General features: G+C 35.2%; 4 protein-coding genes across 14 annotated transcripts in view; 1 reads left to right on the plus strand and 3 right to left on the minus strand.

The window, feature by feature from the left end:
• LOC126776465 (tight junction protein ZO-2-like) overlaps positions 1-8,080 on the minus strand; it is a 113,931-nt gene extending 105,851 nt beyond the window's left edge. For all 8 annotated transcript variants that reach the window (XR_007669954.1, XM_050498986.1, XM_050498985.1 and 5 more), the window contains exon 1: positions 7,789-8,080. Coding sequence is in view for 7 of the 8 variants with exons in the window: in XM_050498986.1 (XP_050354943.1) it covers positions 7,789-8,080 (292 nt within the window). In the remaining variant the exon portion in view is untranslated. The remainder of the gene's footprint in view (positions 1-7,788) is intronic.
• Positions 8,081-8,933: 853 nt separating this feature from the next.
• On the plus strand, positions 8,934-14,911 carry LOC126776483 (another transcription unit protein). The gene is made up of 11 exons (XM_050499047.1): positions 8,934-9,125; positions 9,397-9,493; positions 9,852-10,457; positions 10,546-10,646; positions 10,998-11,162; positions 11,281-11,459; positions 11,904-12,118; positions 12,367-12,529; positions 12,782-12,997; positions 13,640-13,796; positions 14,620-14,911. Exons 1-11 carry the CDS (start codon positions 9,095-9,097, stop codon positions 14,802-14,804), a joined length of 2,115 nt encoding a protein of 704 aa, XP_050355004.1. The 5' UTR covers positions 8,934-9,094; the 3' UTR covers positions 14,805-14,911.
• Positions 14,912-16,144: 1,233 nt separating this feature from the next.
• Positions 16,145-19,127, minus strand: LOC126776514 (uncharacterized). 4 transcript variants are annotated; one of them, XM_050499103.1, is made up of 3 exons: positions 19,027-19,127; positions 16,732-17,196; positions 16,145-16,434 (listed from the first exon to the last, which is right to left on the minus strand). In XM_050499103.1, exons 1-3 carry the CDS (start codon positions 19,121-19,123, stop codon positions 16,157-16,159), a joined length of 840 nt encoding a protein of 279 aa, XP_050355060.1. In that variant the 5' UTR covers positions 19,124-19,127; the 3' UTR covers positions 16,145-16,156. The 4 variants fall into 4 exon arrangements, with proteins under 4 accessions (XP_050355060.1, XP_050355063.1, XP_050355061.1 ...); XM_050499106.1 differs by lacking the exon at positions 19,027-19,127 and adding an exon at positions 18,178-18,262; XM_050499104.1 differs by lacking the exon at positions 19,027-19,127 and adding an exon at positions 17,944-18,071.
• Positions 19,128-22,531: 3,404 nt separating this feature from the next.
• Positions 22,532-26,857, minus strand: LOC126776606 (trypsin CFT-1-like). Its single transcript, XM_050499254.1, has 5 exons — positions 26,818-26,857; positions 26,534-26,705; positions 25,518-25,786; positions 23,117-23,250; positions 22,532-22,681 (listed from the first exon to the last, which is right to left on the minus strand). Exons 1-5 carry the CDS (start codon positions 26,855-26,857, stop codon positions 22,532-22,534), a joined length of 765 nt encoding a protein of 254 aa, XP_050355211.1.
• Between the last annotated feature and the right edge of the window lie 812 nt (positions 26,858-27,669).

Raw genomic sequence — 27,669 nt, forward strand, 5'->3', positions numbered from 1 at the left:
ATGTGCAAAAAGTTGTCACGTGTCTAAGACGAATGGACGGACACGATTCCAATCATATAATAATATTCTAGCAATCCTGTTCAAGTTCACATTAATGTCATTCTTACACGACTGTGACCAAGAGAACGGATTGTGTTAAAAGCAAGAGCGTTCGCGAGTAATCTAACAAATAGGGATACGATGATGGGCATACATTAGGGCCGATACACAGAAGTGGATAGAGAACCTTTGGTGGTTGGTAGAGACTTTGGTGGTTTTTGCGTTTTGAGCTGCGAGGCGATAAACGACTGTACTTTGACCATTATTCCTAAGATCGTGAACTTAGTGCGTGATTGATGTATTGTCTTGGATTGGATTTAAATAAGCTTATTTATTAAGATGGCATTGTAATATGAAGATAAACGATGACATATCCTAAATACAATAGATTAAAAAAATACGGACAAAAAAAATATTTTGAATACTGAAGAATTATATCGATATGATGCGAGTTACAACTTTTATTGATGCGACTGGCGGCGGTTTTGGCGCGGAATCTACGCAATGCGTCCACGTGTACCGGCCCTTACAATGACACGGTACAAACAGACGGACGGGAGATGCATTCCTGCTTAGAGCATTACATTACCGGCGCATGTTACTTACATTCGAAATGTTGGCGAACATTTGTATGTGTATCGCATTGATTCATTTACTCTGGCAATGATGGTTGATCTCAGTTGTTCTGAGACTGTATCGCGTGGTATCAGCTGGTACACACTTTACATTATACTGTAGTGGTCGAAATTGTAACATTACAAGTGTGCTGACAAGACATTCACGAATGTAATGCTTGTTTCCAAGCTGTAAAATAACAGTACCATTCTCACTCATGTTTAAGTTATTAGTGATACGCCATTATCATTTCCCTATATAGTGTGAAATATAAGCAATTGTATTTTACCTTTAATACTGCGTGATGTGTATCTGCAAGTCTATATATATATGTGAGCCTATTAAGTTCTCACATGCTCACATATATATAATATATATATATATATATATGTGAGCCTATTAAGTTAACCATAATTAGCACTATAATATTAATCTCATTTTAATTAATCTAGCATTCATTTAATACAATTTAGCAAGGTTACTATAATTCAGTTGTGTAATTCGTTTCGCGCCAAAGATCCTTACCAAACGTAGAATAAACCAAATCTTCAGTCACACTTTACCTTGAAGTAAACCCCGAGTGCTACGCACTAACTTCACGTTAATTTAATTAAGTAAGATAGCACTTAACGTAATTGAATTAAGATTAATTTGTTATCATAAACTTTTGAAGATTTAAACTTAATAAGCTTTTGCCATCATTAATATCATCATTTTTAATATCTTTAATGTTCAAAAATCACAGTGTATCAATGATCAATATCACCGTCCGTGTCAAAATGGATTAATTAAGATAAAGTCATTATTAATATCCTAAACGACATGCATTCATGGCATGGATTTAAAAAAATACACAACGTTTACGAATAGAATAATTTAAAAAACGAACGATTAAACCTCATATTTATTACAAAACGATATACATACTCATATTCATTTAAAAGTATATGATTATAGTGGTACATAAACTTTACTTTTCTATTGTCAGTAGTTATAAATTATTAAAGAAGAAAATACTTTATTGTATTCATTAATTTAATTTTTTTTTATAAAATATGAAGGCGGACGATCATATGGGCCACCTGATGATAAGTGGTCACCAACGCCCATAGACATTGGCATTGTAAGAAATGTTAACCATCGCTTACATCACCAATGTGCCACCAACCTCGGGAAGTAAGATGTTATGTCCCTTGTGCCTGTAATTAGACTGGCTCACACACCCTTCAAACCGGAACCCAACAATACCAAGTACTGCTACTTTGCGGTAGAATATCTGATGAGTGGGTGGTACCTATCCAGACGAGCTTGCACAAAGCTCTACCACCAGTAAAATTATTGCAAGTTGGACAAATTATACTTCACTACATTTATAAAACAAAGTCCCCCGCCGCGTCTGTCTGTCTGAACGCGATAGTTGAAAAAATACTGAACGGATTTTCATACGATTTTCACCGATGATGAGGAGTGTTTAGGTGTATAATTCATAAAGGTTTTTGATAAATGATGAAGAGGTAATTCATGCTCTGTGGGAGTTTTACCGTCGAGTGCCGCGTAAACCATTACAGTTATATACATAGGTGTGTATTACGATAGAAACTTTTTATGTTGACCCTTATTCTACCGGTGTGATGCCGGGACGGGCAGCAAGTGCTAGTGTATTCATTCAAGTAGGAATATGATCAGAGGTGCGTCACTCTGATAACACGCGATGTTTAATTTACTTAATAATTTCTAGCTAATTACGCACGTAAGACTGGTATAATGGTATGTCATATATTTGAAAATTTTATTATGATTATTACGTTATTAGATGGGCCTCGTGATTGTAACATAAAAGCTGTAATAAGATTTACGAGTTTTTTTTTAATCAAAGATATTTTATAATTAACCAGTATTCGTATGTACCTTAGATACTCTTTTTATTCTCTTTATCGTTAATGGGTTATTGTATTTACGTTTTTGATCGGCATTCGTCAATCGTCAAGCTTTCAGTTTTCAGGCAATTTACATGAAATTTAAATCAATTATACACATGCAGGTAGACAGACGCGGCGGGGAGACTTTGTTTCTTTGTTTTATAATATGTAACGATAGAAATATATCGTATTATTGACAAGACAACGTAGAACTCGTTGGAAACAAAATAAAAAAGCTCATATTAAAAAAAAAGCGAGGCATACCTAAGTACATATGTATATGTAAATAATATATCCGTGATAATTATACCTCTAACGAACCGTGTACACATTGCAAAATAAGTGGTGTGTTGCATTTGTATTACGTCATGTCTATGTTTAAAAGACATATATATTTAATTAACAAACAAACACTTACTTTAACAAATAAATACTGGTGGTAGAGCTTTGTGCAAGCTCGTCTGGGTAGGTACCACCCACTCATCAGATATTCTACCGCAAAACAGCAGTACTTGTTATTGTTGTGTTCCGGTTTGAAGGGTGAGTGAGCCAGTGTAATTACAGGCACAAGGGACATAAAATCTTAGTTCCCAAGGTTGGTGGCGCATTGGCTGTATAAGCGATGGTTGACATTTCTTACAATGCCAATGTCTAAGGGCGTTTGGTGATCAATTCCCATCAGGTGGCCCATATGCTCGTCCGCCTTCCTATTCTATAAAAAAAAAAAAAAATAATCTATTCCCTTATAATAATCGTATAGATTTCACAAACATTTCCATTGCATAAGATACTTAGAGCTTTGATCATAATTACAAAAGTATTGTTCCTCAATGTAAAAGATACGTTGTGTACACAGGAAGTCACCACTACACACAATTCTGTGAACCGACCACATCCTGGGAATACCATTGGAAAAGACTAAAACATTTTATTATCCAAAACATAAAGATATTTCTTTATTATTCTTTACTTTATCAGTAGCGTTCACTTGTTTTTTGTTAAAAAAAAAAAATATATTATTTATATAATCTGTGGCGTTATTTCCAAAAACGATCCACCTAGTGTTCTGAAGAAGATATAAAGGACGATTATTTGACAATTTTTTAAAGTTTTTTTTTTACTTCAAGACAATGAGTAATTGTTCCTAACCTTATTTCAAATTATTATAACAAACCAAATTTATACAATAGATATTACGTACAGATAACTTTACTGAAAAGTATTATCATAAGATACTAAGTAACTAAGGTACCTATGTACTTTTTTTTAATTAATTTTTTTAGGAGTTTGGTCACATTGTTTTCATGTCACTCCTGTAAAAGCTTAAATATACAAAAATATAAGCTGTATAGTCGAGTTTCTGCGCTTATCTATGTGCTTGAGTTCCCGTTATTAAGAATATTAAGTCACAGCGTACAAAATGAATGTTAGTTTTCAAGAAGACGGTCTGCCATCATGAACGAAGTTTATTTTTACATTCAACATTAAGAAGATGGCCTAAAGGTAAGAACGCGTGAATCTTATCCGATGATTGTGGGTTCAAACCCGGGCAAGCGCCACTGAATTTTCATGTGCTGAATTTGTTATTATAATTCATCTCACGCTTGACAATTCATACAAAATGTCAAACAGATTATCTATGCTAATATCATAAATGCGAAAGTTACTATGTTTGATTGTCCGTAACCAGATTGTTACGCTTTCACGGCTAAACCACTAATTAAACGACATGAACCGATTTTGATAGACATAGACTACTTCTTAATTCTAATAATTAGTGTAATTAATATAAATAATAAATATAATATAAATATATATGTCCATAAAAATTGGTCCTAGTGGTTTAGTCGTGAAATCATAACAAACAGATAATTACTTTCGCATTTATAATATTAGTATATACCGTACCGTAACAGCCTGTGAATGTCCCACTGCTGGGCTAAAGGCCTCCTCTCCTCTTTTTGAGGAGGTTTGGAGCTTATTCCACCACGCTGCTCCAATGCGGGTCGGTGGAATACACATGTGGCAGAATTTCAGTGAAATTAGACACATGCAGGTTTCCTCACGATGTTTTCCTTCACCGTAAAGCACGAGATGAATTATAATCACAAATTAAGCACATGAAAATTCAGTGGTGCTTGCCCGGGTTTGAACCCACGATCATCGGTTAAGATTCACGCGTTCTTACCACTGGGCCATCTCGGCTCGATATTAGTATATAAGTATACATTTATTATCTAATTGCGGTTATTGAATGATGATGATAGATTCGAATATTGATAGGTTATTTGAATATGTTATCATTTTAGTTTATTAGTCCGTAATATTATATTTGTTCGTTGTTGGTAAATAAAGCTATCGTAAGGTATTGCGTTATCTGTGGGAATTGAACTAAAATTGATTCTTTAGGCATATCCGTCCCAAAACAATTCGGGAAGGAGGTTCGTATCCACTCGTGCGTAAGTTCAATTGTTTCCGCGAATAATTGATTAAATAAGAAATCAGAGAAACGTGTAATGAAATGATTTCCATTATAATTTTCCAATGGAATAAATATATTTTTTTAGAACACGTTATAATTATTTTGTGGTGATAAACTACTTCTAGGAGTTTTATACAATTATTTTACCAGAGGAAAAAGTTATGATAAAAAAAAATTATAAGCCAATATTGCAAATGGATGCACATAAAAACAATTTAACAAAAAAAAATACATTGCGTAATGTGTTTAGACAATGTACGGAGTTAATTTTTACCTACTTATTAAGCATCTGCGGACAATTGAAACTGCTTGTCTAATTTTGAATGACACTCGTGTCATTTAAACGTAACCTTGAAAAATATGACTCATTATAATTTCATACATCGACTTAAACAAATCTTTACTACCTACGCAAATTAAAATTATATTTTTTTTTTGTTCCAGGTAGTCAATTCTGTATATAGATATTATCTTGTTACTATACATATAATACAACTGTACAACCCGACTTCGTACGGATAATATACTTACAAAACCCTCCCTTTTGGCCATAATGTTAAAATTTCCAAAAAAAATTCTTAGCGATAACAATGAAGGTAAATGATATAATTTGTTAAATTATTTTTAATAGATCAGCGATTCATATGTAATAGTTAAAATTTTGTATTTTACGGCCATAAGTAACTTAATGTTACTTAAATATTTTTGACTACGTAAATAGTAAAACTTAAATTAAATAAATAACTATCATTATAACATTGTATAAACTTTAAAATTATTTTCAAAAACTAACTACTCAAATATCCCATACAGCGGGACTGCCTTAAAGGTCTATACACATTTTAAAAATATAAACACATGTCAAAATAATTATATCTTGTATTCTAAGAATCGAACCGTTATGATTTAAATTCTAGGAACAACACCATAACGAGACAATCGTCGCCGCGGGTTCGTCGCACTTTTTGTGTCAAACAAAAGACGGTCAAGTAACAAACGAGTAAACACTTTTATCTGGATGATAAAGACGTTCAGAATATAATATTAGATTTTAAAGAAATTCATAAAAAATTATACACAGGCTCCCATTGAGAAATTAACATTTTAAAAAAAACTAGTAATCCTAAAGTATTTTTGTATCTGTGAATATCTTTAACATAATTAAGAATAATATGACTTAATCATATCAAATTGCAGTTTGTACTAGGCATTAGGCAAAATGTACAAAATGAGTCATATTAAAACCAAATCAGTGAATTGGTGAAATCGCTTAGAAGATTGGTTGGACAAAGGAGGGGTCAATTTCCGAATATGCCCGCATAGACTATAAATTATAATAAAGTTCTACTATTTCGCGGTCTATATACGGATTACTTCAATTTAAACCTAAAAGTTTTTTAAATAGAGTCGATTTGTCAGTGTTGAGCTGTTTGATGTTTATTTATCTCCATTCTCCCCTTCTTTCGGATAATCGACATGCAATTTTTCAATCAAAGTTATGTTAGTTATGGCTTAAGTGTTTCTCTACATTTTCAAGTTTAGAAATTTGTAATATTATTAAACTTTATAAAAAGTCAGAAGGCATTTAATAATAATTAGTGGCCAATGAGTACATGACTAATATCAAACTTAGTCTCAACTTTTAAGGACACAAAAATAATAATAACTAATAGGGACCTAACGAACAATGAATGAGGGTTTTAGCAAAAACTAAATCACTATTTACAGACTACAATTTATTATTTTTAAAGTAATTATTAGTGTATAATAGTTGGTAATAAACGTATTATTTTTATATACTTAAGTTATTTCTATAGTATGGTTAACCATAGTCAATTAACCTTCTTTCCAGACAGCGCGGTCTTAGAAGACCGCCCGTGTTACACACAACTAATTTTATTATTAGTTCAAAGCACTTTAATGCGTGCAATGTGTTATACAATAAAATGTATTAATTATAATATCAGGCCACCAACAAATCTTGTGACGATCATAAGTATGATTGGTTTTGAAATAAGTACATAGGTACTTATTAATACATACAAATACGAAATAGCAATAGTTGATAGCAACTATTGCTCTAAATAAGGAAATATTGTTCAGACTAATCAAAAATAATTTCGAAATTTTAACAAACTACGATAAAATTGTGTTGATTACGTAGACTTTATCTAAACTTATATTTTAACATTAAATTTAATGTATTTCTTAGGTTAAATCGCGATATCGAATATTAGATATATCTTGCTTTTGGTTTCATAATTTGTATCTGTCGGCACAGTACATAAAATTGGAAAAATATTTTTTTACTTTTTATATAGTATTGGAGATACCAACAAAAAATATTACCATATCAAAAAAATGTCATTACAAAATAATGCATTAAATATTACATTAAAAAATAGTGTAGATAGGCATAATACTTTTGATAACTTTACAGTTATTTGAAACCAACCCGTAACGAATATAATTTCAGCGTTACAAGCAATTATTACGTCAATCGGAGTAATATTATTTGTATTACATATTTATGCAACTGAGAGTTGATTTAATTTCAATAACAATCGTAATCCTTAGATTTATAATAACAAAATGTTGTATACATATAAAAAATAAAATTGCAATATCGTACTGCTTCACGCTATTAAAATAAATATACCTATTAATATGTATTTTTGAATTGATAAAAAGTTTACATATATGTATATTAATTATATTAATACCATTACTTACCATTTATAACGTATCTCTGTCTATCATACATCAATTCTTTTGCTAGTTTCGGACATTCGTTATAAAGTATAGCGCACAGATCCCTTAACTTTACACCACTTTGTTTACTAACAACTTCTATGAAATAATTACACTTATCACTGTCAACTGCACTTGTAATCACTTCTAGTTCATTTACGCTGAAAATACCTTTTTTTACGAGTACATCTAATACATTTGTGTCACATAGTTCTCGTAATAATACAGCCTTATGTTGCGCGAGGCCAGCACACACGTCTGCTACGGCCGCCATCGTTCGACTAACGTGCCGGAAGAAAAAATGGTTGCCATTGAATAAGCCCATTCAGTAAGAACAGATGCAAGCAATCGCCATAGCTTGCTCAAGTAGGGAAGTAATCTAAACGAAGTTATAAGCTTTAGTGCAGCGTAGAAGAGTTTGTAACAGCTTGCAGTGAGTTAAGCCACTTGATAATAAATAGACGGTTCTTAATATGCATACTATATAGTGATTTTTAATATGGTTTATATGTTTTTATTAAAATTAAAGTCAATGTTTTAAAGTCGCAAAGTTGATATTTAATAACAAATTATCGATTAACGAAAGATTTAATGTAAAAATACTTTTATAAGTGTTCAGTGTAAATGTTACACAAACACACACTCTTTATATTGCATACTTGCATAGTATATTTCAAAAAGTACCTATTTGGCAGCGTAAGTTTCATTTCAAAATCAAAATATACTATCAAAATTGATAAAAATGTTTATTTATTGTGCAAAATGCCAACAGTTTAAAAGGATATAATGTAGAAAATAAACATTTGCATAATTATTACGACTACGAACTACGACCAATAAAGTAAACTGCATATATAGCACAGTGTATACATTTACATATATATAAAGGCTCTTTATATTATAATTTTAAACCATACTTAACAATTTAGAATAAAAATAAATACTAGTATACAGATTTTTTTAGAATTGAATTTTAATATTTTTATAAAACAGTGTCAACTTATAAAAAAATGTAATGTACCTAACATATTATGATTAACTTGAATATCAATTGGATGAATTGGTACGAAGTTCGTTACTTGTAAAGACACGAGGGTTGTCAAAAAAACGAAATATTGACGTTGACATAAAATGGCGGTATATGACTAGTAGTTTGGAGTGAAGTTATCTGAAGGTGATGTTAGTTATGATTATAACCTAAACGTTGGCTATAAACATTAAACACATAATATTTTGAATTTTTATTGTAATTAATAAGTGGTGAAGCTTTTGGTTTTTATACGCCAGAATGGCGCCAACAACAAGGAAAGCGGCTGGAGGTAAAAGAAAAATATTTTTAATGTTCCATTTGATTCATGTAAAAAATACTATTTGTATTAATGTTTAGCCAAATAAAAACAATTCCCAATCAATATGGTGTAATAATGACTTATTACGCTAGATTCACAGTGATTGTGTTATGTTACTCTGAAATAGACACCTAATTATTAAAATATCCTAAAAACCGTTTACATAGATTTTGGATTTAATTTTATGCTTACTAATCTTGATTTTATATAAATAGTAATGAATAACTTACCAAAATTTCAGACACTGATTCTGGGTCAGATTCTGATAGTGGCTCTAGTGCTAGTCGCAGTAAGAGCCCTAGTCCTGCACCATCTGGGAAAGAAGGCAGTCAATCTAGGTATACCCATAAATTAACTAACAGTACTTTTCCATACAATATAAATGATGATTAATTGCTGAACACACAATTTGTAATGTTGAAAAGTAGATTTTGATTTTGACAATTGTTGATGCTTGTTCATTATTTTTTTTTAGGTAATTTAGTATTTAATTTAATACTAATATTTAAGAATGGCAATTATGTTCATTTAAAACAAAATAGTCATTTCGAATAAATGTCTTTCCGGTATTTATTAAAACAATTTGATCAATTTGTAGAAATCATGATGCTTTTAATATTTGTATAAAAAGTCTTTGCTTTAAATACTTGGAAAACTAACAGTGAAGCCTTTAATTGTATTCTTATGAATTTGCAGGTCAGTTTCTAGAAGCCCTGCAAAATCAGCTAGTGAATCTCCTAAGTCTAACAGGTCAGGCCGATCAAGGAAATCTTCAAATGCATCTAATGCTTCTCGCAGTAAATCAAACTCTCCAGTTCCTTCAAATAGATCTGGTTCTGCTCATAGTAACAAGTCTGGCTCTTCAAGTCCTAAATCTCAGGCCTCAGGAAGTCCAAGAGCTTCAAAATCCAGATCTAGGTCTAGAAGTGCATCTGGAAGTGCTAGATCACGATCTGGTAGTGCTCGTTCACGGTCAGGCAGTCCTAAATCAGGAGGTCAGAGTCCAAAATCACGATCACAGAGTCCTAAATCCAGATCACAAAGTCCTAAATCTAGATCTCAAAGTCCAAAATCCAGATCACAGTCTCATTCACCAAGTAATAAATCTCAAAGTGCTAAAAGTCGATCTCGATCAGTAAGTGGGAGTCCAAAAAGTAGAAAATCCAGGTCACGGTCAGGTAGTGCTTCTTCAAGATCGAAAAGTCCTGTAGCTAGACAGGATGTTGCTGATAGCAGATCAAACTCGCCAAACTTGATGATCGATGATGACGATGCAAAGGAAAAATCTAGAAGTAGATCAAGGTATGATACTTTTTACTTAAACAGGAATTTTGCAAAGATAAGTATTTTTGTTATATGTAACAATACTTTTTGATTTATTTTTTCACAGATCTGGTTCAAGGCACTCCAAGTCTAGATCAAGAAGTAAATCTAAGTCGAAAAGCCGATCTAGGTCTCGTTCCAAAAGCTCTAACCCTTCTGATGGTGAAGGTGAGTTCCACATTTAAATTAACTACTGTTTGCACCACTTAACATCAGGTGGCTCATTTTCCGGTACTCCTACCTATAACATAAAAAAAAAATGCCTATAGGTGGTGGTGGCCACTTACCACTTGCCATCGGGTGACTATCCATCTGCGCGACTTATTTATATTATAAGAAAAAAGATATACTCCCAAGCCTCAAAAAAACATCTGCAATAGCATCCAAACAGAAATATTTTGTTTTGTATTTTGGTTTATTTACCATATATTTGTTTGTCTGCCTTTCTAAAATAATATAAAAAGGCAAACAAAGGCGAGTGATAACACACATTCATTGATCATATAATTACGTTTTTAGGTGAGAAGAAAAAACGAGCTGTTTTATCTGACTCAGAGAGCGATGTAGGCTCAAAACGTAAAAAGGGTTCGGACAGCGGTTCAGACACCAGTAATAAGCCAACTAAGAAAAAGAGCAAGACACTGGTTGATTCAGATGATGAAAATCAAGAAAAGACTGATACCGGTAAGTGTTATTTTTAATTAATTCACCCATCCACTGCTGGGCTAAGGCCTTCCCTCCTATTGAGGAAAGTCTCGGAGCCTTCCAACATGCTTTTATTTTTTTTTCGTTTAATTCACAGTCACAGCAGATGCTTTATTTGGTGACGCCTCTGATATCAGTACGGAAGATGAGGGTGATGGTGATAAACGATCAGAACGGTCGCGATCACGATCACGTTCACGGTCTCGCAGCCGCAGCCGAGGTAGATCTGATGACGAGAGGCGGTCTGGTGATGAAGCCAGGGGAAGTGGTGATGAGGTTGAAACTGTTATATACTCATTATACTATATAGTATAGTTAGTTCATAATGCTTTTATTTGTTATTACCAGTCGTATAGTGAGTTTAATGTAATATAAAAAATACCGTGCCATATGGTTGGGGCAGAGTGGAAAACTCAGACCTCATCTCAACAGGAGTCATAAAATCTGACTGTAGGAAAGGTTTTTAGTACATGCCTTAAAAGAGTAAGTGCCTCAGTAGTAATGTAGTGTGGTAGGGAACAATAACATTCTCAAGGAAAAAGAGAATGGCAGTCACTGAATTGTTTGATACAGCTCAGAAGTATCTGCCACTAACCCCCAGAATAATGTAATTCGTTTATTTACCAACTAGTTATTAAGTACTTACTAATTAAATAGTGGTATTAAAAAACTAAGAAATAAATAAACACCAGATATTTTAAAATAAATATTTTTGTACAGGAAGTAAGGGATAAACCGGAAGAAGAAGAAGAAATTGAAATTCCAGAAACACGTATTGATGTAGACATGCCTAAAATATGGACAGAATTGGGAAAAGAGCTTCATTTTGTAAAACTACCTAACTTTCTGTCAGTCGAGACCAGGCCTTATGACCCCAGCACGTATGAAGATGAAATAGACGAAGAGGAAACATTGGACGAAGAAGGTCGAGCAAGGTGAGGATTTATTCAAAAAGTTTTAAAACTTATCAGATATTGTTACATACATACTTTTTTATATGAGAATTGTAGCTTAGTAAATTTCTGATTGAAACGAAAATATCGTTATTTTTTTTTTATAGCCCGTTACCAAATAGTCGACGTGCTTTTTTCCAAGAAATGTGGCCATAACACATCTCCTCATAAACATCATGCCATCATAACATGATTCCTTCTTATTACTAAAAATAATATTTTGTTGACAGGTTGAAGTTGAAAGTAGAGAATACAATACGTTGGCGAACAGTTTTTGATAAAGAAGGAAATGCGGTTAAGGAATCAAACGCTCGTATGGTGAAATGGTCAGACGGCAGCATGTCCTTGCATCTCGGTTCAGAAATTTTCGATGTTTACAAACAGCCTTTACATGTAAGTCTGTAATATTTAATTATTATTATTAATATTTATTGATTATTTCAAACATATTGCAATGTTTATATAATTAATATTTTTTTAAGCTTAAAAATGTGGTTATTCTTAATAATATGTTAAAACAATATATTTTAAAATATAATAATTAATATTTTTTAAAATATTTGTTAGGTTAGTGTGTTACGTACACAGTGTATAAAGATTTTTAAATAAACATTTTTACGTTTAAATATGTTTTGATCATTCCAGGGCGACCACAACCATCTGTTCGTCAGACAGGGAACAGGTTTGCAGGGGCAGGCGGTGTTCCGCACCAAGCTGTCGTTCCGACCGCACTCCACGGATTCTTTCACTCACCGAAAGATGACGCTGTCGGTCGCGGATCGCTCCACCAAGACGTCGGCCATCAAGATTCTGTCACAAGTCGGAAGCGACCCCGACGCGGATAGGAAGTATCAGCTCAAGGTAATGATGATAACCACTGTCTTTGATGGGGGTCCCTCATTGATAAGTTATTTCCAATGTTATTAATATATTTTCTTAATCTATTTACATAGAAATATTGTTTATAATTTTTAGTATTATTGTCGTTATTTAAAAAAAAATGTTTATATTATAATAATATTGATATTGTACTTACATGTGCAAGTGTAGTACTCGCTGATAGTCCTTAATAAATAATCAAATAACGAATCGATTTACTTCATATGTGTGTTACTTATATGTCGATCTGATTATTCGTGACATACATAATATTGAAAGTGTTATGACATCATGTAATATTGAAATACTGGTGGTAGTGTTGTCAGCAAGCTCGTCTGGGTAGGTACCACTCACTCATCAAATATTCTACCCCAAAACAGTACTATTTGGTACTGTTTTGTTCCGGTTTGAAGGGTGAGTGAGCCAGTGTAATAACGGGCACAAGGGACATAACATCTTTGTTCCCAAGGTCGGTGGCGCATTGCGATGCCAAAGTCTACGGGCGTCGGCGACCACTTACCATCACGAGGCCCATAAGCTCTTCCGCCTGTTATATAAATTTGGCTCGCAAGGGAGCAGTCGCCATAGGCTACGTACGTCGTAACGTTACATAACGCTGCGCAGAAAGAGGAGATGGAGCTCCGCGCGGCGATGCGCTCGCGCGCGGGCGGGCGGCCCAAGCGGCGCGCGGCGGCGCGGGCGGCGCGCCACGACGACTCGGACGACGAGGGCGGCGTGTCGCTCGCCGCCATCAAGAACAAGTACAAGCAGGGCCAGAAGGGTGGGGCGCTAACGTTACTTATTTTTTAACATTCATCTATACATTTAAGGCTGTATACAAAATAATTTTATATAGCTGAGGCTCGTAAATGCCCCGTCGTAAATATTGGACCCATGCTGATTTTTATCATCGTCCGTTTCATATTGTTGTTTACCTTTTTTACTGTCACTGATATTAATTATTTGTTGATTCAGTCATGTATAATTAATGATGTACTTGTGGAAACTATACTAGTCGATGTTTTTTTTATGTTTCTTTATATAATGTTGTTATATTGTACTGTTTGTGTCCAAAATTAAATTAAAAAAATTTATATAATTGAAATCATATCAGCCGAAAAAGAAAGCGAGATGTCCCAGTGGTATGAACGCGTGAATCTTAACCGATGATCGTGGGTTCAAACCCGGGCAAGCACCACTGAATTTTCATATGCTAAATTTGTTATTATAATTCATCTCATGTTTGACGGTGAAAGAAAACATCATGACGAAACCTGCATGTGTATTCTACCAATCCGCATTGAAGCAGCGTGGTGGATTAAGTTACTGTCACTGTACAGACAGAATGTCCTATGTGTACGTATATGTCCACTGCTTGACAAAAGCATCTCTCAAGGATTTCCACGATACTCGGTCTTGTGCTATCCACATCCAATGGCTGTGTATATAACATTACAAAGATAATATGAAACTCCATTTCCAATTCTCTCATCGATAAGCAGTAACTGAATATCGACATGTGAATAATGACTCTCAAACATTGCGCGTATGTAGTAGTTATTTATTTGTAATTACATATATTTATATATATTTTTCATTTACAGCGACAGCCGGTGCTGCGATTTATTCGTCTGAATCCGAAGGTTCAGACGTGGAAACACGTCGAGCGAGACGACTGGACAGGGCGAAGGCTCTGAAGGATTCTGACGACGAGGGGAGTGAAGCAGGGGACGTGAACACCCCCCAGAGAAGTCAGAGCGGATCGGCTTCAGGCAGTGGTAGCGAATAGATATGAAAAACAGAAACACTTCTGACGAATGTATATAGTAGGATAGGTTAATAATTCGGTATAAAATTTATTGATTACGGTTGGTAATAAATGTATTATTCACTCAATTATTTTTTAATTGTACGACCCACATTATCAAAGCATTTATAAATATTTATTAACATTAGCAAAGCTCAAACTTATACTAGCACATAAATCATTGTTTAATGGTTTAAGCGCGTGAATGAGCTAGTATAATAATATATTAAGGGTATATCTCTAGGCATTGTATTAAGTAGCATACTTGCCCACCTATATCCGTACTTTAAATAAAATATTTTAAGACCGACATTAAAGTAACTTGTGAGGGTTTTTTAATTTTTTAAATAGCGTAAACCTTAACTGTGTATTTTATTAAATGGAAACAACGCCATCTAGTGACAATAAACGCAATCGAATTAGTATAAAAACTCCCACTGCTCTGTTCCTTTGCTTAGTTGTAAATCGTTTTTGTCCAGTATTCACCAATCAGTACGAAGAAGTCGCTAGTGTATTAGTAAACAGCATGTGGTTGTCCCGAAAAGCCTATATGGCCCAGTAGTTAGAACGCCTGAATCTTAACCGATGATCGTGGGTTCCAAACCGGGCAAGCACCACGGAATTTTCATGTACTTAATTTGTGTTTATAATTCATCTCGCGCTTGACGTTAAAGGAAAACATCGCGAGGAAACCTGCATGTGTCTAATTTCATTGAAATTCTGCCACATGTGTATTCTAGCAACCCGCATTGGAGCAACGTGGTGGAATAAGCTCCAAACCTTCTCCTTAAAAGGGAGAGGAGGCCTTTGCCCTGCAGTTGGACATTAACAGGCGTTACTGTAATATGGGTGTCCCACTAGGACTAAGGTCTCTCTTGGGAGAGAAGGGACACTTATTTCACTACGTTGCTTCAATGGTTGGCGGATATACATATATGTGGCAGAATCTCAGAGCAAATAGACACATGCAAGTTTCCTCATGATGTTTTCCTTCACCGTTAGTTATTTATTCAAAAAAGTTTTGTCCATTATATGCTTGTCATGTCAGTTTTTTATAACACCTGATAGTAATTGGCTACCACCCCATTGTCACTTTAATAAACATTGTTCATGAAACGGGATATAAAGTATTATCCGGCGCCTGTAATTCCCCCTGGCTAACTCATAAACCGAAAAACAGCAATCGCCAATACAATTACCCTTTAACTTTCAAATAGTTGATGCGTGTGTAAATATCACTTGAAATTGACTTCGAAAATCTATGAGTTAATAAAATTGGTCCAAACTTCTCTCGAGATTATAAAAGGGGAATAAAACGAGGATTGAATTTTTTATCAGGAACTTTTATTTATCTTCAAATACACATTAGCTTCGTACACTATGTTTCCAACACCGATTATTCTCCATAGACCTTCGTCTTCCTTCGTCACATTCGGTATAGTGAAGCCACAGGAATCTAAATTATTTCTGTCTCTGTCGTAAAATCTGTCAAACGTCGACCTGGGCGCGGTTATTTGACAGCTTTGAAGATTTTTTACAGGATAAGCGAAACGTAGTTCAAAATCTTTACCTTCATCCAATATAGGTTTCATGGGATATGTCGGTATGGATTCTGAAATTTTAAAATATAAATAAAAGACAGAGCATTTAAGTACCTAAGTAAATTAATTTTCAGTTTTAATGTTATTTTAGTATATTTTTTACAGCAAAATATATATTTTAATGGGGAAAGTGGAAGCATAAAATTAGCCAGGTCAGATAAAGAAAAATTCGGAAGCTCCGGTTGATATAAGAATATAAGCGTAATTAGATATTTGATATATGTTGATAATCAAAATCGTATCCATGCTATATCCTCGGGATAAAAGATCAGCTTATACCTAAACTTAAATCATAATGTCGAGGTTACCTCTTATTTCCACTGTAATAACTTGGAACACTTCGATCCAGTCGCCATCATTTCCTTTATAATAGGCACTTAGTATCCAATTTCCGTTATCCTCCTCGCCGAGAGGACCCACCATAAAGTCATTCGCTAGTAAGCTTTTCTCTTTTTCTCTAAATATGTCTGTTGAATCATGGCAGTTTCTTCCATAATTAACATTGAATACTTTGTATTTATTTATAGGTGTTATTATACCCTTAATTTTTCCTTTCACGTATTGTATAACGATGTCATTATAATCGTCATTAATTGAGGACTTTTTGGAGTCGAACATGTCGCGGCTTATGTTTAAGTCGAGTTTCACAATGTCAGTATTTGGTTTGCTTAGGAAGTAAATTGCTTTATTGTTTACGATCGGAGCTGATATAATAATTATGTCACCGAGGCCGGTTGGTATGTGGAACGGTTTGAGTTCTATTTTAAATTTACCTGTAGACAATAATAACGTTATGTAATTAAAAAATGTCATGTAGTACCCATATCGATTTTTTAGTGAACAATTGTGTGTCAACACATATAACACAATACAGGTGCACAATATTAACTTCTTGACACAATTCGATGGGATGGCAATCCAACGTGACAGTTGTTATTCAATCTCAAATCCAATAGTTTTATGATTTACATGATTTTTGAGAGATTGGCGTGTAAAGCAAAACCCCGAATAAAGTAGGTAATAATAACTTAAATATACATATATATATCGGTGTGTGATACTGCGGGTTATTCACGCACGGCCGACGAACACGGACAGCCACGCACCGCACCAATGCTCTTCCAAGAATGCTACCGGTCTGTGTCGGTCTTGAGCCATTTTATCAATCCAAAATGCAAAGTTATGTTAATAATTAGTAATAATAATTCGTTTGGACATGCATTGTTTTTTTTATACGGACGACCTCGGACCGCATCGCACAAACTCGAACCGTAAATTTGAAGTTACCGACTGGCCGTGGATCCGAGGCCGGTATGGACTTGCCTGCGCGTTCACAAACGATAATCTATCATGAGAAGATTATCGTTTGTGAACGCGCAGGAAGCGTTGGTCCGCGTCCGTCAGTAATATGACGCACCGAGTGAAGCCACCTTTAGACAATTTTTGGCAAATCTACTGTCTAAAGTTGACTTAACTTTAAAATAAACCACACTAAGCTACGGCAGTGTCCAGAATTTTACCCAAATATCCTGCCCATTCCTCACTATTGCATAGTGATTTATTTTAAAGGATTTTCAAAAGTTTTCAGTAAGTAAATAAGTTATTGAAATGAAATTGTATGTGGAAAATTCTATCAATAAACAAAACTTTAAAATCATAATTCGTTGAAAATTAAACATTGTTATAAACTATAAACTAGAAATCAAAATGAAATTGGCGTGAATTGAATGAAAGAGAGAAATAATTTTAGTTACCATATCGATTAAATTATTTTTTTAACCTCGTAGGACTTGTGATTAGTTTATAATAGAGATTTAAAAGTCCTGAGTTCGAATATCGATTTTGGACTAATAACGTTAAGTTTGGGTTTTCTATCAAGAAGCAAAATACGTTTAGTAGTCGGCGTGGAATGTAAAATTCGTTAGAAAACTCGAATGCGTCAGATGCAATTCTGCCTATTTTATCTATTTTCTAGATGTGTTTTTTAACCGTATTTCCACCCGTGGTGGAATAAGATCAATGCATAAAATGTGTTTATTTTCATCGCCTTTTATATATGTAGATTTCTTACAAAAATCTAATCTTTAATTAGTGCTTAATGGTTTTATTTTATTTGTAACTTCATAATATTTAATTTAAAATAATACTTTAACTTTGAATGAAAAGTTGACATATTATTTTAAAGTGGAAAACTTTAAAGCACTCCGAACCAAACTCACTATACATATGTTACGACACGACACGATATAGCACGACACGACGGGACTTAGCAAAACACAACATGATTTGTTTCGATATGAATAAAATGACACGAAGGCATGATCGAAACGACACGACGCAAAGCGATACGACACGACACGACACGACACAAAGCGAGTTTTATTACGTAGGTATAACACGAGTACACTAGTTTTATGTAAAGGTTTATCAAAGGTTTCCGTTATCGATTACTATTCAAATATATCGAATATTTATCATTCAACATTCTTGAAATATTTTTTTGTGAAAATAGATATATTAATTATACAGCTTTAATTAAAAGTATCAAAAATAATTACTACATAGTAATAAATACATAAATGGCCGTGGTTAAGTATACCAACTTTTGATATCCGGTCCGTTATATAGTGTCATTCGTACACACGTTGATAATAAAATTTGTGTAAAAAGGGCGACGAATTTCAAAACACGCGCGTACATATCTTCAACGTTACAGCCAAACTGATAGAAATAAAGCGACAAAAAAAGATACCGGCTTGAATTATTTGTTAAAAATAAATACCCAATGCAGTTTCGGGTAAAATAAATGCAATTTATTTGTTTAATTCGTATTTATTGAAATGTCAAGAAACTAATAAATTTATCTGTATTTACTGATTAAAATGTAGATAATAAATATTTCTTTCAATTTCCTGTAGCGGCATCAAAAATATATTAAATATGCTTTTTTTTTCTAGTTATTATCTCACATAAAATGGCCATATGTATAAATAGTATAATTAAAAATATAAATAGTAGTTGAGAAATATATTACAAAGATACCTTTGTTAAATAGGTGATATAGAAATTGAAACTGTGTCATTAGATCATTCATACGAAGACATTCTCTATTGAATTAATGACAAAACAAGCAATGAGGTCATGATACTTAATTTTCTTAAAACTGATCCAAGAAGTCATTGACCCAAGTAAATAATCTTGTAGTTTAATAAACTGTAATTTTCTAAGTAATAAAAGAGTTCTTTTTATTTTTAATTAAGAAAAACAGCCGTGCAAGTGTAGGCAAATAATTTTATTCAATTGACTTGGTACTACACGACTTCGCATCCGTTTGATGCTTCTTAAAATGATATATTTGTCCTATACATTTCGAACTAACATATTATATTAGTTTTCTAGTTATACAGTTTTTAATAATAATTTAATTCTAGTCATAGAAGTAAAGATTTTATATGGACAATCTACTTGAGATTTTTTAAAGAATTTACTCGATATTTCGTTTCATGACAATATTATGCAAGAAACAAACAACAAATTAGGATCTAAACAATTATTTATAGTTATTATTTAATAAACCTACTGATTTTGTCATACTATATTAAAAAGGTAATAAAGTGTTTCAGTCAAATTAATATTTACTTAATAATGATTTCAATTGTTTTTCTTTTATAACAATAAATTAATTTGTTTTGTGGATCTCATATTAGTTACCTGTTTTTTTCCATTATAATATTATTGACGACCAACTACAATTCGTAATGCGTAACATGTGTTCCGATGCCTCTAATATATGTAGATATTATTTTTCTTCATATGTCTGCTACGATTTGCGTACAACATATTTTGTGCTGCTAGAACTGTGCCACTATGCCAGAAAACTACGTTATTGCCAACAACAACTGTACATACATACAAAGCTACAATTTAATCAGATGAACGATGCGTTAATACATACAGTTCGAAGAAAGACAAGCAATTTTATATACACTTCCTGAGATAACAAATATATTCAGACGCGTCGAAGGAGTTGTATCTTAATACAAAGTATAATTAAATTGCCATTAGTTGCGTGTATGCATATCATAAGACATACACATTTACGAGAACTTCGAGTCGGCTTTGAAGTTTTAAATATGATTTTTTACTCTAAATATAGTTGATTCCACAAACTATAATGTATATGTATAACCTTGTGTAGCATGTAGGAACGTTACGTTCGATCTACAAATTTTCAATTCTCATCGCTCCTGGAGATGTTACTATGTACCATGATAATATAGTGCCGCATAGATTTTGTAATTTGTGACCAAAATTTTTAATAAGTGTTTTCAAATTATAAACTGCGTTGCTGGTCAGCTCTTTAACAATTACGTAATACGTACATATATCTATCTGACTTGCACTTACTTAGCTGATCGCAGATAAGTACCATCAAATAATGCTTTATCGAGTAATTTTTTATCATTGTCGAATATTATCCGATAATGTTATCTTATTTAAATATATAGAATATTTTAGCCGAATATGTAAGCAATAAATATATAAAAATTAGTGCCTCCTGTTGCTGTTACTATTTAAAATATTTTATATACGGATTTTTCAAATTAAATTTCATTTATTCAATGTACAAGCACTGCATTTACTAATCTGAGGTCCCATGCTTATGAGAGAGATTAAATAGAAAGTGCAGTTGTGGTCGCGCACAAGCTTGTGCATTTTAATAGTACCTACAATCCTACATGTTTAATGCAGCTTGTGTAATCATAATTATTAGTACGATTTTATAGAGTTTAAGTGTATGATTTTATTTGCAACTCCCAACAAACTTGAAGTACCAAATTAGTGATGTTTTATTGTTGTGTTAAAATGTTTATTAATTCATGTGTTTGTGTTAAACCATCACGTCGATATAACGAATAAAAACACTTAATTGGTTTCTCTTAAAGTTAATGCTTTAATTAGTTTAGTACTTAAAGAAGGCTATTGCTCTTAGATAACACAATTAAGTGTCAATTACGTGTTTCAAATCTTGATCGATTTATTTGAAGTCGAAGTTGTTAATGATAATGGCTATACGTATTCTGAAATTTAACAATAAACACTTGAAAGATATTATCAGGTTTATATCTGTCCGTATTTTAAACATATGTTTAACTGTCTCGTTGGTCTAGCAGCTACCTTATGTAAGGCAGATTCATAAAGGTAGCCGGGGCTGGGTTCTGATCCCGGGTCGGACCCATAAAATGTAATTGGGTTTTTATTGTTAAATGATTTCGGTACAATACTAAACTTTGGAAGTTGGCAATATTCCCGAGTCCTGAATATTCTGGTATGAAGGGGAGTGAGCCAATGGGACTATAGATGTAAGGGATTGCATATGTCTATGGGTGGTGATGACCACTAACCATCAGGTGGTGCATTCTTGAAAACATTCCGCCAACATTCATGAAATATATATGTCTATCTTCTGTGAATTTATGTTATTCTTCTATGAAACTGGCCGCTGTAACTGTAATCGATCAGAAGGATAGGTATATATATTTGAAACTATGTACTGTGATTGTTATTATATCCGGTATCATGTTTAAAAACAAAATTAATATTAATTTGACAATTTTATCTTAAGTAACAAACACATACATAGGGCTTTTAAAGTGCATATTAATATTAAGAAAAGTAACCTAAAGCGTAGTGTTAAAAGCACATGGTTTACGAGCCGTCTTGCGACGTAATAGTCGCTGGTTCGATCCTGATCCCATGGGCTATTGTCGTCCCCATGTTTTTTTCACGCTGGTAAAACGCATTACGCGTTTCCCCCACGCCTAACACAAGCTTTAAAAATAGCTGAAGGGGTAAATAACTAAATATTTATAACAATTTTGGCCTTAATTATAAGAAAATTATTAACACAATTTTAATATACTTTTGAGTCTGTATTTAAACTGATGATGTTACCTGTCAATGACGTTACATGAGACAGGTAACATACAATCAATAATATTTAAACTTTCCTAAACATATCAAATACGGTTTGTGAAGTTTTTTTTTTAATAAAAGATCAGAAAGGGATTTTAATTAATTAAAAACGTAGACCATTTATTTATAATCCTATAAAACGGTGGCAGTTGCTTCAATCCACCGCGAGTAGGCGGAAACTCGAGTGTTGATGTTTGAATAACGGCTGTTGCCGCAGCTCTGTGTCCACGAGTATACGCCTACCACCACGCCGTTGTGCAGGAGAGGGCTGCCAGTGTCACCCTATAATTATGTTAATTATGTTACTTAAACATAAAAACCAGTGTCTTATGTGAGTTGGTTTAAATTTCATTTGCAATATTTGACCCTCATGCACATATGAGTATTAACGGGGATGTAAATGCTTTTAAATAACTATAATATTACATGATAGTTTACTAAGCCGATCCTATTTCTATATCATTCATTGTTTCTATGATTGGCCACGGCGGCCAATTAGAGATTAGCCATCTGCCAAGGACATATTAGTGCAGAAGTGTGTTTGAAACAAACACAGAAGCATTCTCATCGGCCTTATATCTCGCCAATATACCATTGAGACAGACTATTTATTATTAAATAATATGTAATTAAAAGTTATGTAAAGTATATACCTACGTTTGTGAAAACAATTAATTGAGTATATTTATTATATGAAAATTAACAATTTTCATATACCTGGCATTGTCCGCGAACTCCGACATCCAGCCAGCCAGCACAAAGCATATTGCTAGTTACGCTGAAGTTCACCTCAGCGTATCGGGTAGCACATGTCTGCTGGTCGTTTACCCAGATTTGAACTTGGCGAAGTTCTGGAGACAACGATGCTGATATCTGAAAACGATTTCGATAAATATTTTTATTATCAGAACAAATGTGGTTGAATCTCTCTTAATAATAACATTTTTCAGGTTCAGAGGACGCAGGTTTTAACAGTGAGCCGCGATTGCCCTCTGGCATAAAAACGCATATATTTACAGAAGATTTCAGAAGGCGCCGGAATACCCACCAAAAAACTAGCGATACCCACACCGTCTTTCACTCGGATTACAGACACCCCCTAGCCCCGGCAACATTTACGGCGGGAGGAGAAGGTTTGCATAGCGCCGACGTCTTCTCCCCGGTCTTCTTCGGCGAAGCGGGTCAGCGGAAGCACTGTTCTCACGCTCCCGCTTCGCGGCCTCCTTCTGCGACATGACGTTTTCGTAGAAAGAGACCATCTCATTCCAGCCCCTCTCGCTACCGATCATGGCGTTTATCACGCTCAGCAGCGAGAGGTGTCCGCCTACAATGGCCGCCAGGTAATGGCGCTGAGGCCCCCATGCAGCACACTCAATCAGGGTGTGATGCGCCGTGTCCGAAGGCGCGCCGCACTCGTGGCAGGAGGGAGTGACCTCCCGCCTCGCTATCCAGTGCAGATACCTACCGAAGCAACCGTGAATGGTAAGTACCTGCGTCAGCCTGAATGTGATGTGCCGTGACTCCGTTCCACCCAGCGACTCAACTGGCAACGGACCGCCTCCACTGTCGCTAGGCCTGCCGAGGGGGACCCCAGGTCCTCCTCCTACCTGCGAATCAAGGCTCGCTGGGCTAGAGCCCTGACTCGCACTACCTCCGCCAATCCTGGACGGTCGCCACTCGACCTCGCTTCCACCCGGAACCGGTACACTTCCATAAGCACCTCTGCCTGGAGTTCCCAAGGCGGATCGCTCGCGAAGACTGTCGCTGCCGTCCATGACACTGTACGGTAACCACGTATCGCTCTCACCGCTATGACTCTCTGTGGTCTCCGAAGAAGAGCCTTGTTACGAGCAGTGAGAGCGTCCACCCAGATGGGTGCACCGTACAGCGCCATGGAGTGCACCACACCAGCGTATAATCGCCGGCAATGTGTTTCCGGCCCTCCTACGTTGGGTAGAAGGTGGCCCAAGGCGGCAGCGACGTTGATGAGCTTCGGGCTGAGTTGGACAAAATGCTGCCCGAAGCTCCATCTTCCATCCAGAATCAGGCCCAGATACCTCATCTGGGCCTGATTCTGGATGATAGACGCTCCTCGAGGGGGACCTCGACGTGGACCGTGGAATAGGAGGGCCTCCGTTTTTGTTACAGAGACCCTCAAGCCCAGCATCCTGATTCGATCTATCGTGAGCGACACTCCAACCTCAGCCAGGCGGGCTGCGTCTTGAAAAGTACGTCCCGTCGCCGTGATGAGGGTGTCGTCCGCGTAGCACAGCACCCCCATCCCGGGAAAGACGGGTGCCCGCAGGAGCCAGTCAAAGCCAACGTTCCACAGGATTGGGCCGAGAACCGACCCCTGTGGAACGCCGCAGCCTACTCGACGCCGGACAAGTCACCCATCGCCCTCCTCCCAGAGGACCACCCAATCCTGGAGGTATGCCCCCAACAGCCTTCTGAGATAGGAAGGCACCCCGTGATATCGAAGCGCCTCCCTTATTGTCCCGAAAGGAAGACTATTGAAGGCGTTCGCCACGTGCAGCGATACCGCCAGGACCACGTCCCCTCGGGTCACCGCCTCCATGGTCCGGGTCTTCAGGGTGTTCAGGGCGTCGATAGTTGATCGACCCGCCCTGAACCCGAACTGAGCTTCTGAAAGACCCGGTCCCACCTCCTCGAGGTGCTGAACAAGACGGGCAGCGACAATCTTCTCGAAGAGTTTGCCCGTCGCACCGTTGGTTGCCTGGAAGAGATGGCTATGTAGCGATAAGATCGCTAAAATTGTATGCTACTTTTATTTAAGCTGTATTCATGTTTTGTATTTTTTTTTCTCTTTGTGGTGTACAATAAAGGGTAAAGTATATATGTAGATCAGTATTGAATATTTGGCTAATGTACGGCTATATATGTTTACCACTGTCTCCATTTATATCTTATATGTGTAATGTATGTGAATATTGCCAGCACTGGTAATTTATAAATAGTTTTTTTTATTCAATAGAATAGATAAGTGTCAGATTTTAGTAATAAATGGTAAGGGCGAATGTGTATTATTTCTCTAAATATAAACACTATGATATTTTAGATCCAACCTCTTCCAAAAATAATTATGCCTTTAGATAACTGATTATGCTTACCGAAGTGACACCCCATCCGATGGCCCAAACAGGTTGATTGTTGGCCAACGAATAAGATCCACCAGCTATATACGCAGCCTGAACGTTTTGTCCAAAAACGATGTTCAAAGAGGTTCTTAACACAGCGATGTCGTTTACTCTGGTTGTTGTCTGGAAGTCAGAATGGGTAGTAATTCTTCGGATGAGGTAGATAAGACCACGGCTGTTGGAGTACGTCGACCCAACTCTGGCACGCCACCAAAGCATTGAATCGACCCTGTTAGGAGTTAAGTCTAGTCATTAGTATATATTTTTTATGTACGAAATACCTGTATAGAAAAAGGATTTAACAATGATTGAATTCACTTGCAATCATATATTTCCAACCAAAAGAACTATTCGTAATTTTTTTCTCTAATCGTTCAAAAAGTATTTCCATAATTTCTTTATTTTTGCATAGAAATGAAGTTGCGCTTAAGAGGGACGTGTAAGAGACGCAAGGGTGAATTTTGAAATCTGACTTCAGGCGCGCCTAAAATTCATCATTATGTCATTCTAAATAATTTGAATCAAGGATTTGAAATAATTTGAGTAACTTCTACTTATTTTATATATTATTTATATTTTATTTTTTATTTATTAAGAGCGGAGATGGCCCAGTGGTAAGAACGCGTGAATCTTAACCGATGATCGTGGGTTCAAAACCGGGCAAGCACCACTGAATTTTTATGTGATTAATTTGTGATTATAATTCATCTCATGTTATATGGTGAAGGAAAACATCGTGAGGAAACCTGCATGTATCTAATTTCACTGAAATTCTGCCACATGTGTATTCCATCAACCCGCATTGAAGCAGCGTGGTGGAATAAACTCCATACCTTCTCCTCAAAAAGGGAGAGGAGGCTTTAGCCCAGCAGTGGGACATTCACAGGCTGTTACTGTTATATTTTATATATTTTGTCGCTATTTTATTTAAAGTGCTCATTAATTAAGGTAAAGCTAAATTATAGAGAACACTTACACATTGTTAGTTACAAAACAGGAGGCTGCTGATAATATTGCTGATGACGATATGATTGTGCCACCGCACACTTGAGTGTAAGCCCCTTCTCCCCGGTTGCTGAGAAGGGAGGTCGCAAAGGGGTATGCACTTATGTCAGCTGTGCTACCTCCAGAAATTCTCGTCGGATTTCCTATTAAAAAATGTTAAGTAAGAAAACGGGTCCTTCAATATCATTGTTCTTATGTAAATTAAATATTTAGTTGTAAAACTTTTGATTCTAGTAACATTCGATTACCAGTTACCATAGATTACGTACTGCAATAGGGAAAAGGTTGTAGGCATTATCAATGTTAAAAGGCAATTATGGGTCAAATTTCTTAAGTCGGCTCGGATGGAAGTCTGAAACTATAAGGAATAGCGTAAAATCTATTAGTAAATATTAACCCGTAAATCGAACTTATCTAAGTTTGTTTTGCCTTTTAAATAAAATTCGTACATACTACAAATATATAGTATTTCTACAAGTTACATTTTATGACCTCCAGGTACTGTTCTCTTATATAGACTATTCTGTATTTACTTATCGTAATAAGTTTGTGTAGTAAGTTACGGAACAACCTCACAAAGTCTGCAGCGGAGATACCTATTTCCTATTCCCATCATACGATTGAGCTTAGTTGAATGAAAGCAGTTATCCTAGACAAAACCAGTGGAATGGAACCATAGAATTGGACTCAATACTTCCCAACACACTCATCACTGGTCCCCGTACTCGAGTACACAATTTACTCGACACCGAAACATTTAAAAATGATAAGAGATATATCCAAAGATATACGCCTACACTAGCTTTCTTAAATAGGTCAGCACTCGAAGTGCTTCTTTCAAAGCTTCGAACGGAAGACTGTTAAAGGCATTTAGCAGAAAGATTGTTAAAATCAGCCTGCGAATAATTAAGGGTATCAAAAGACCAGTTCCACACTCTTTGCCAAAAAACCCAATTTCGAACTGTTCATCACTGCCAAGCTCTTCATTCCACTTTTTCTATCGAGAATTTTTGTACATAAAACCTTATAACAATTATGGGCTAATGAGAACTCACTGATTGAAAACAATGACTTTTTTATCCTGACCAAATCACCCAGAATCTCGAG

Source organism: Nymphalis io, chromosome 20 (assembly GCF_905147045.1).
Source record: "Nymphalis io chromosome 20, ilAglIoxx1.1, whole genome shotgun sequence".
Taxonomy (NCBI): Eukaryota; Metazoa; Arthropoda; class Insecta; order Lepidoptera; family Nymphalidae; genus Nymphalis; species Nymphalis io.

Coding starts and splice junctions, on each gene's coding strand:
- LOC126776483 (XM_050499047.1), top strand. CDS start 9,095: ATGGCGCCAACAACAAGGAAAGCGGCTGGAG. Junction 10,458..10,545: donor AAATCTAGAAGTAGATCAAG/GTATGATACTTT, acceptor ATTTTTTCACAG/ATCTGGTTCAAGGCACTCCA. Junction 12,119..12,366: donor GACGAAGAAGGTCGAGCAAG/GTGAGGATTTAT, acceptor TTTTGTTGACAG/GTTGAAGTTGAAAGTAGAGA.
- LOC126776514 (XM_050499103.1), bottom strand. CDS start 19,123: ATGTACGCGCGTGTTTTGAAATTCGTCGCCCTTTTTACACAAATTTTA. Junction 17,197..19,026: donor TAACGGACCGGATATCAAAA/GTTGGTATACTT, acceptor TATTGTCTACAG/GTAAATTTAAAATAGAACTC. Junction 16,435..16,731: donor TATTACAGTGGAAATAAGAG/GTAACCTCGACA, acceptor TTAAAATTTCAG/AATCCATACCGACATATCCC.
- LOC126776606 (XM_050499254.1), bottom strand. CDS start 26,857: ATGCCTACAACCTTTTCCCTATTGCAGTACGTAATCTATG. Junction 26,706..26,817: donor ATTGCAGTACGTAATCTATG/GTAACTGGTAAT, acceptor ATTTTTTAATAG/GAAATCCGACGAGAATTTCT. Junction 22,682..23,116: donor GAGTTCGCGGACAATGCCAG/GTATATGAAAAT, acceptor ACATAATTATAG/GGTGACACTGGCAGCCCTCT.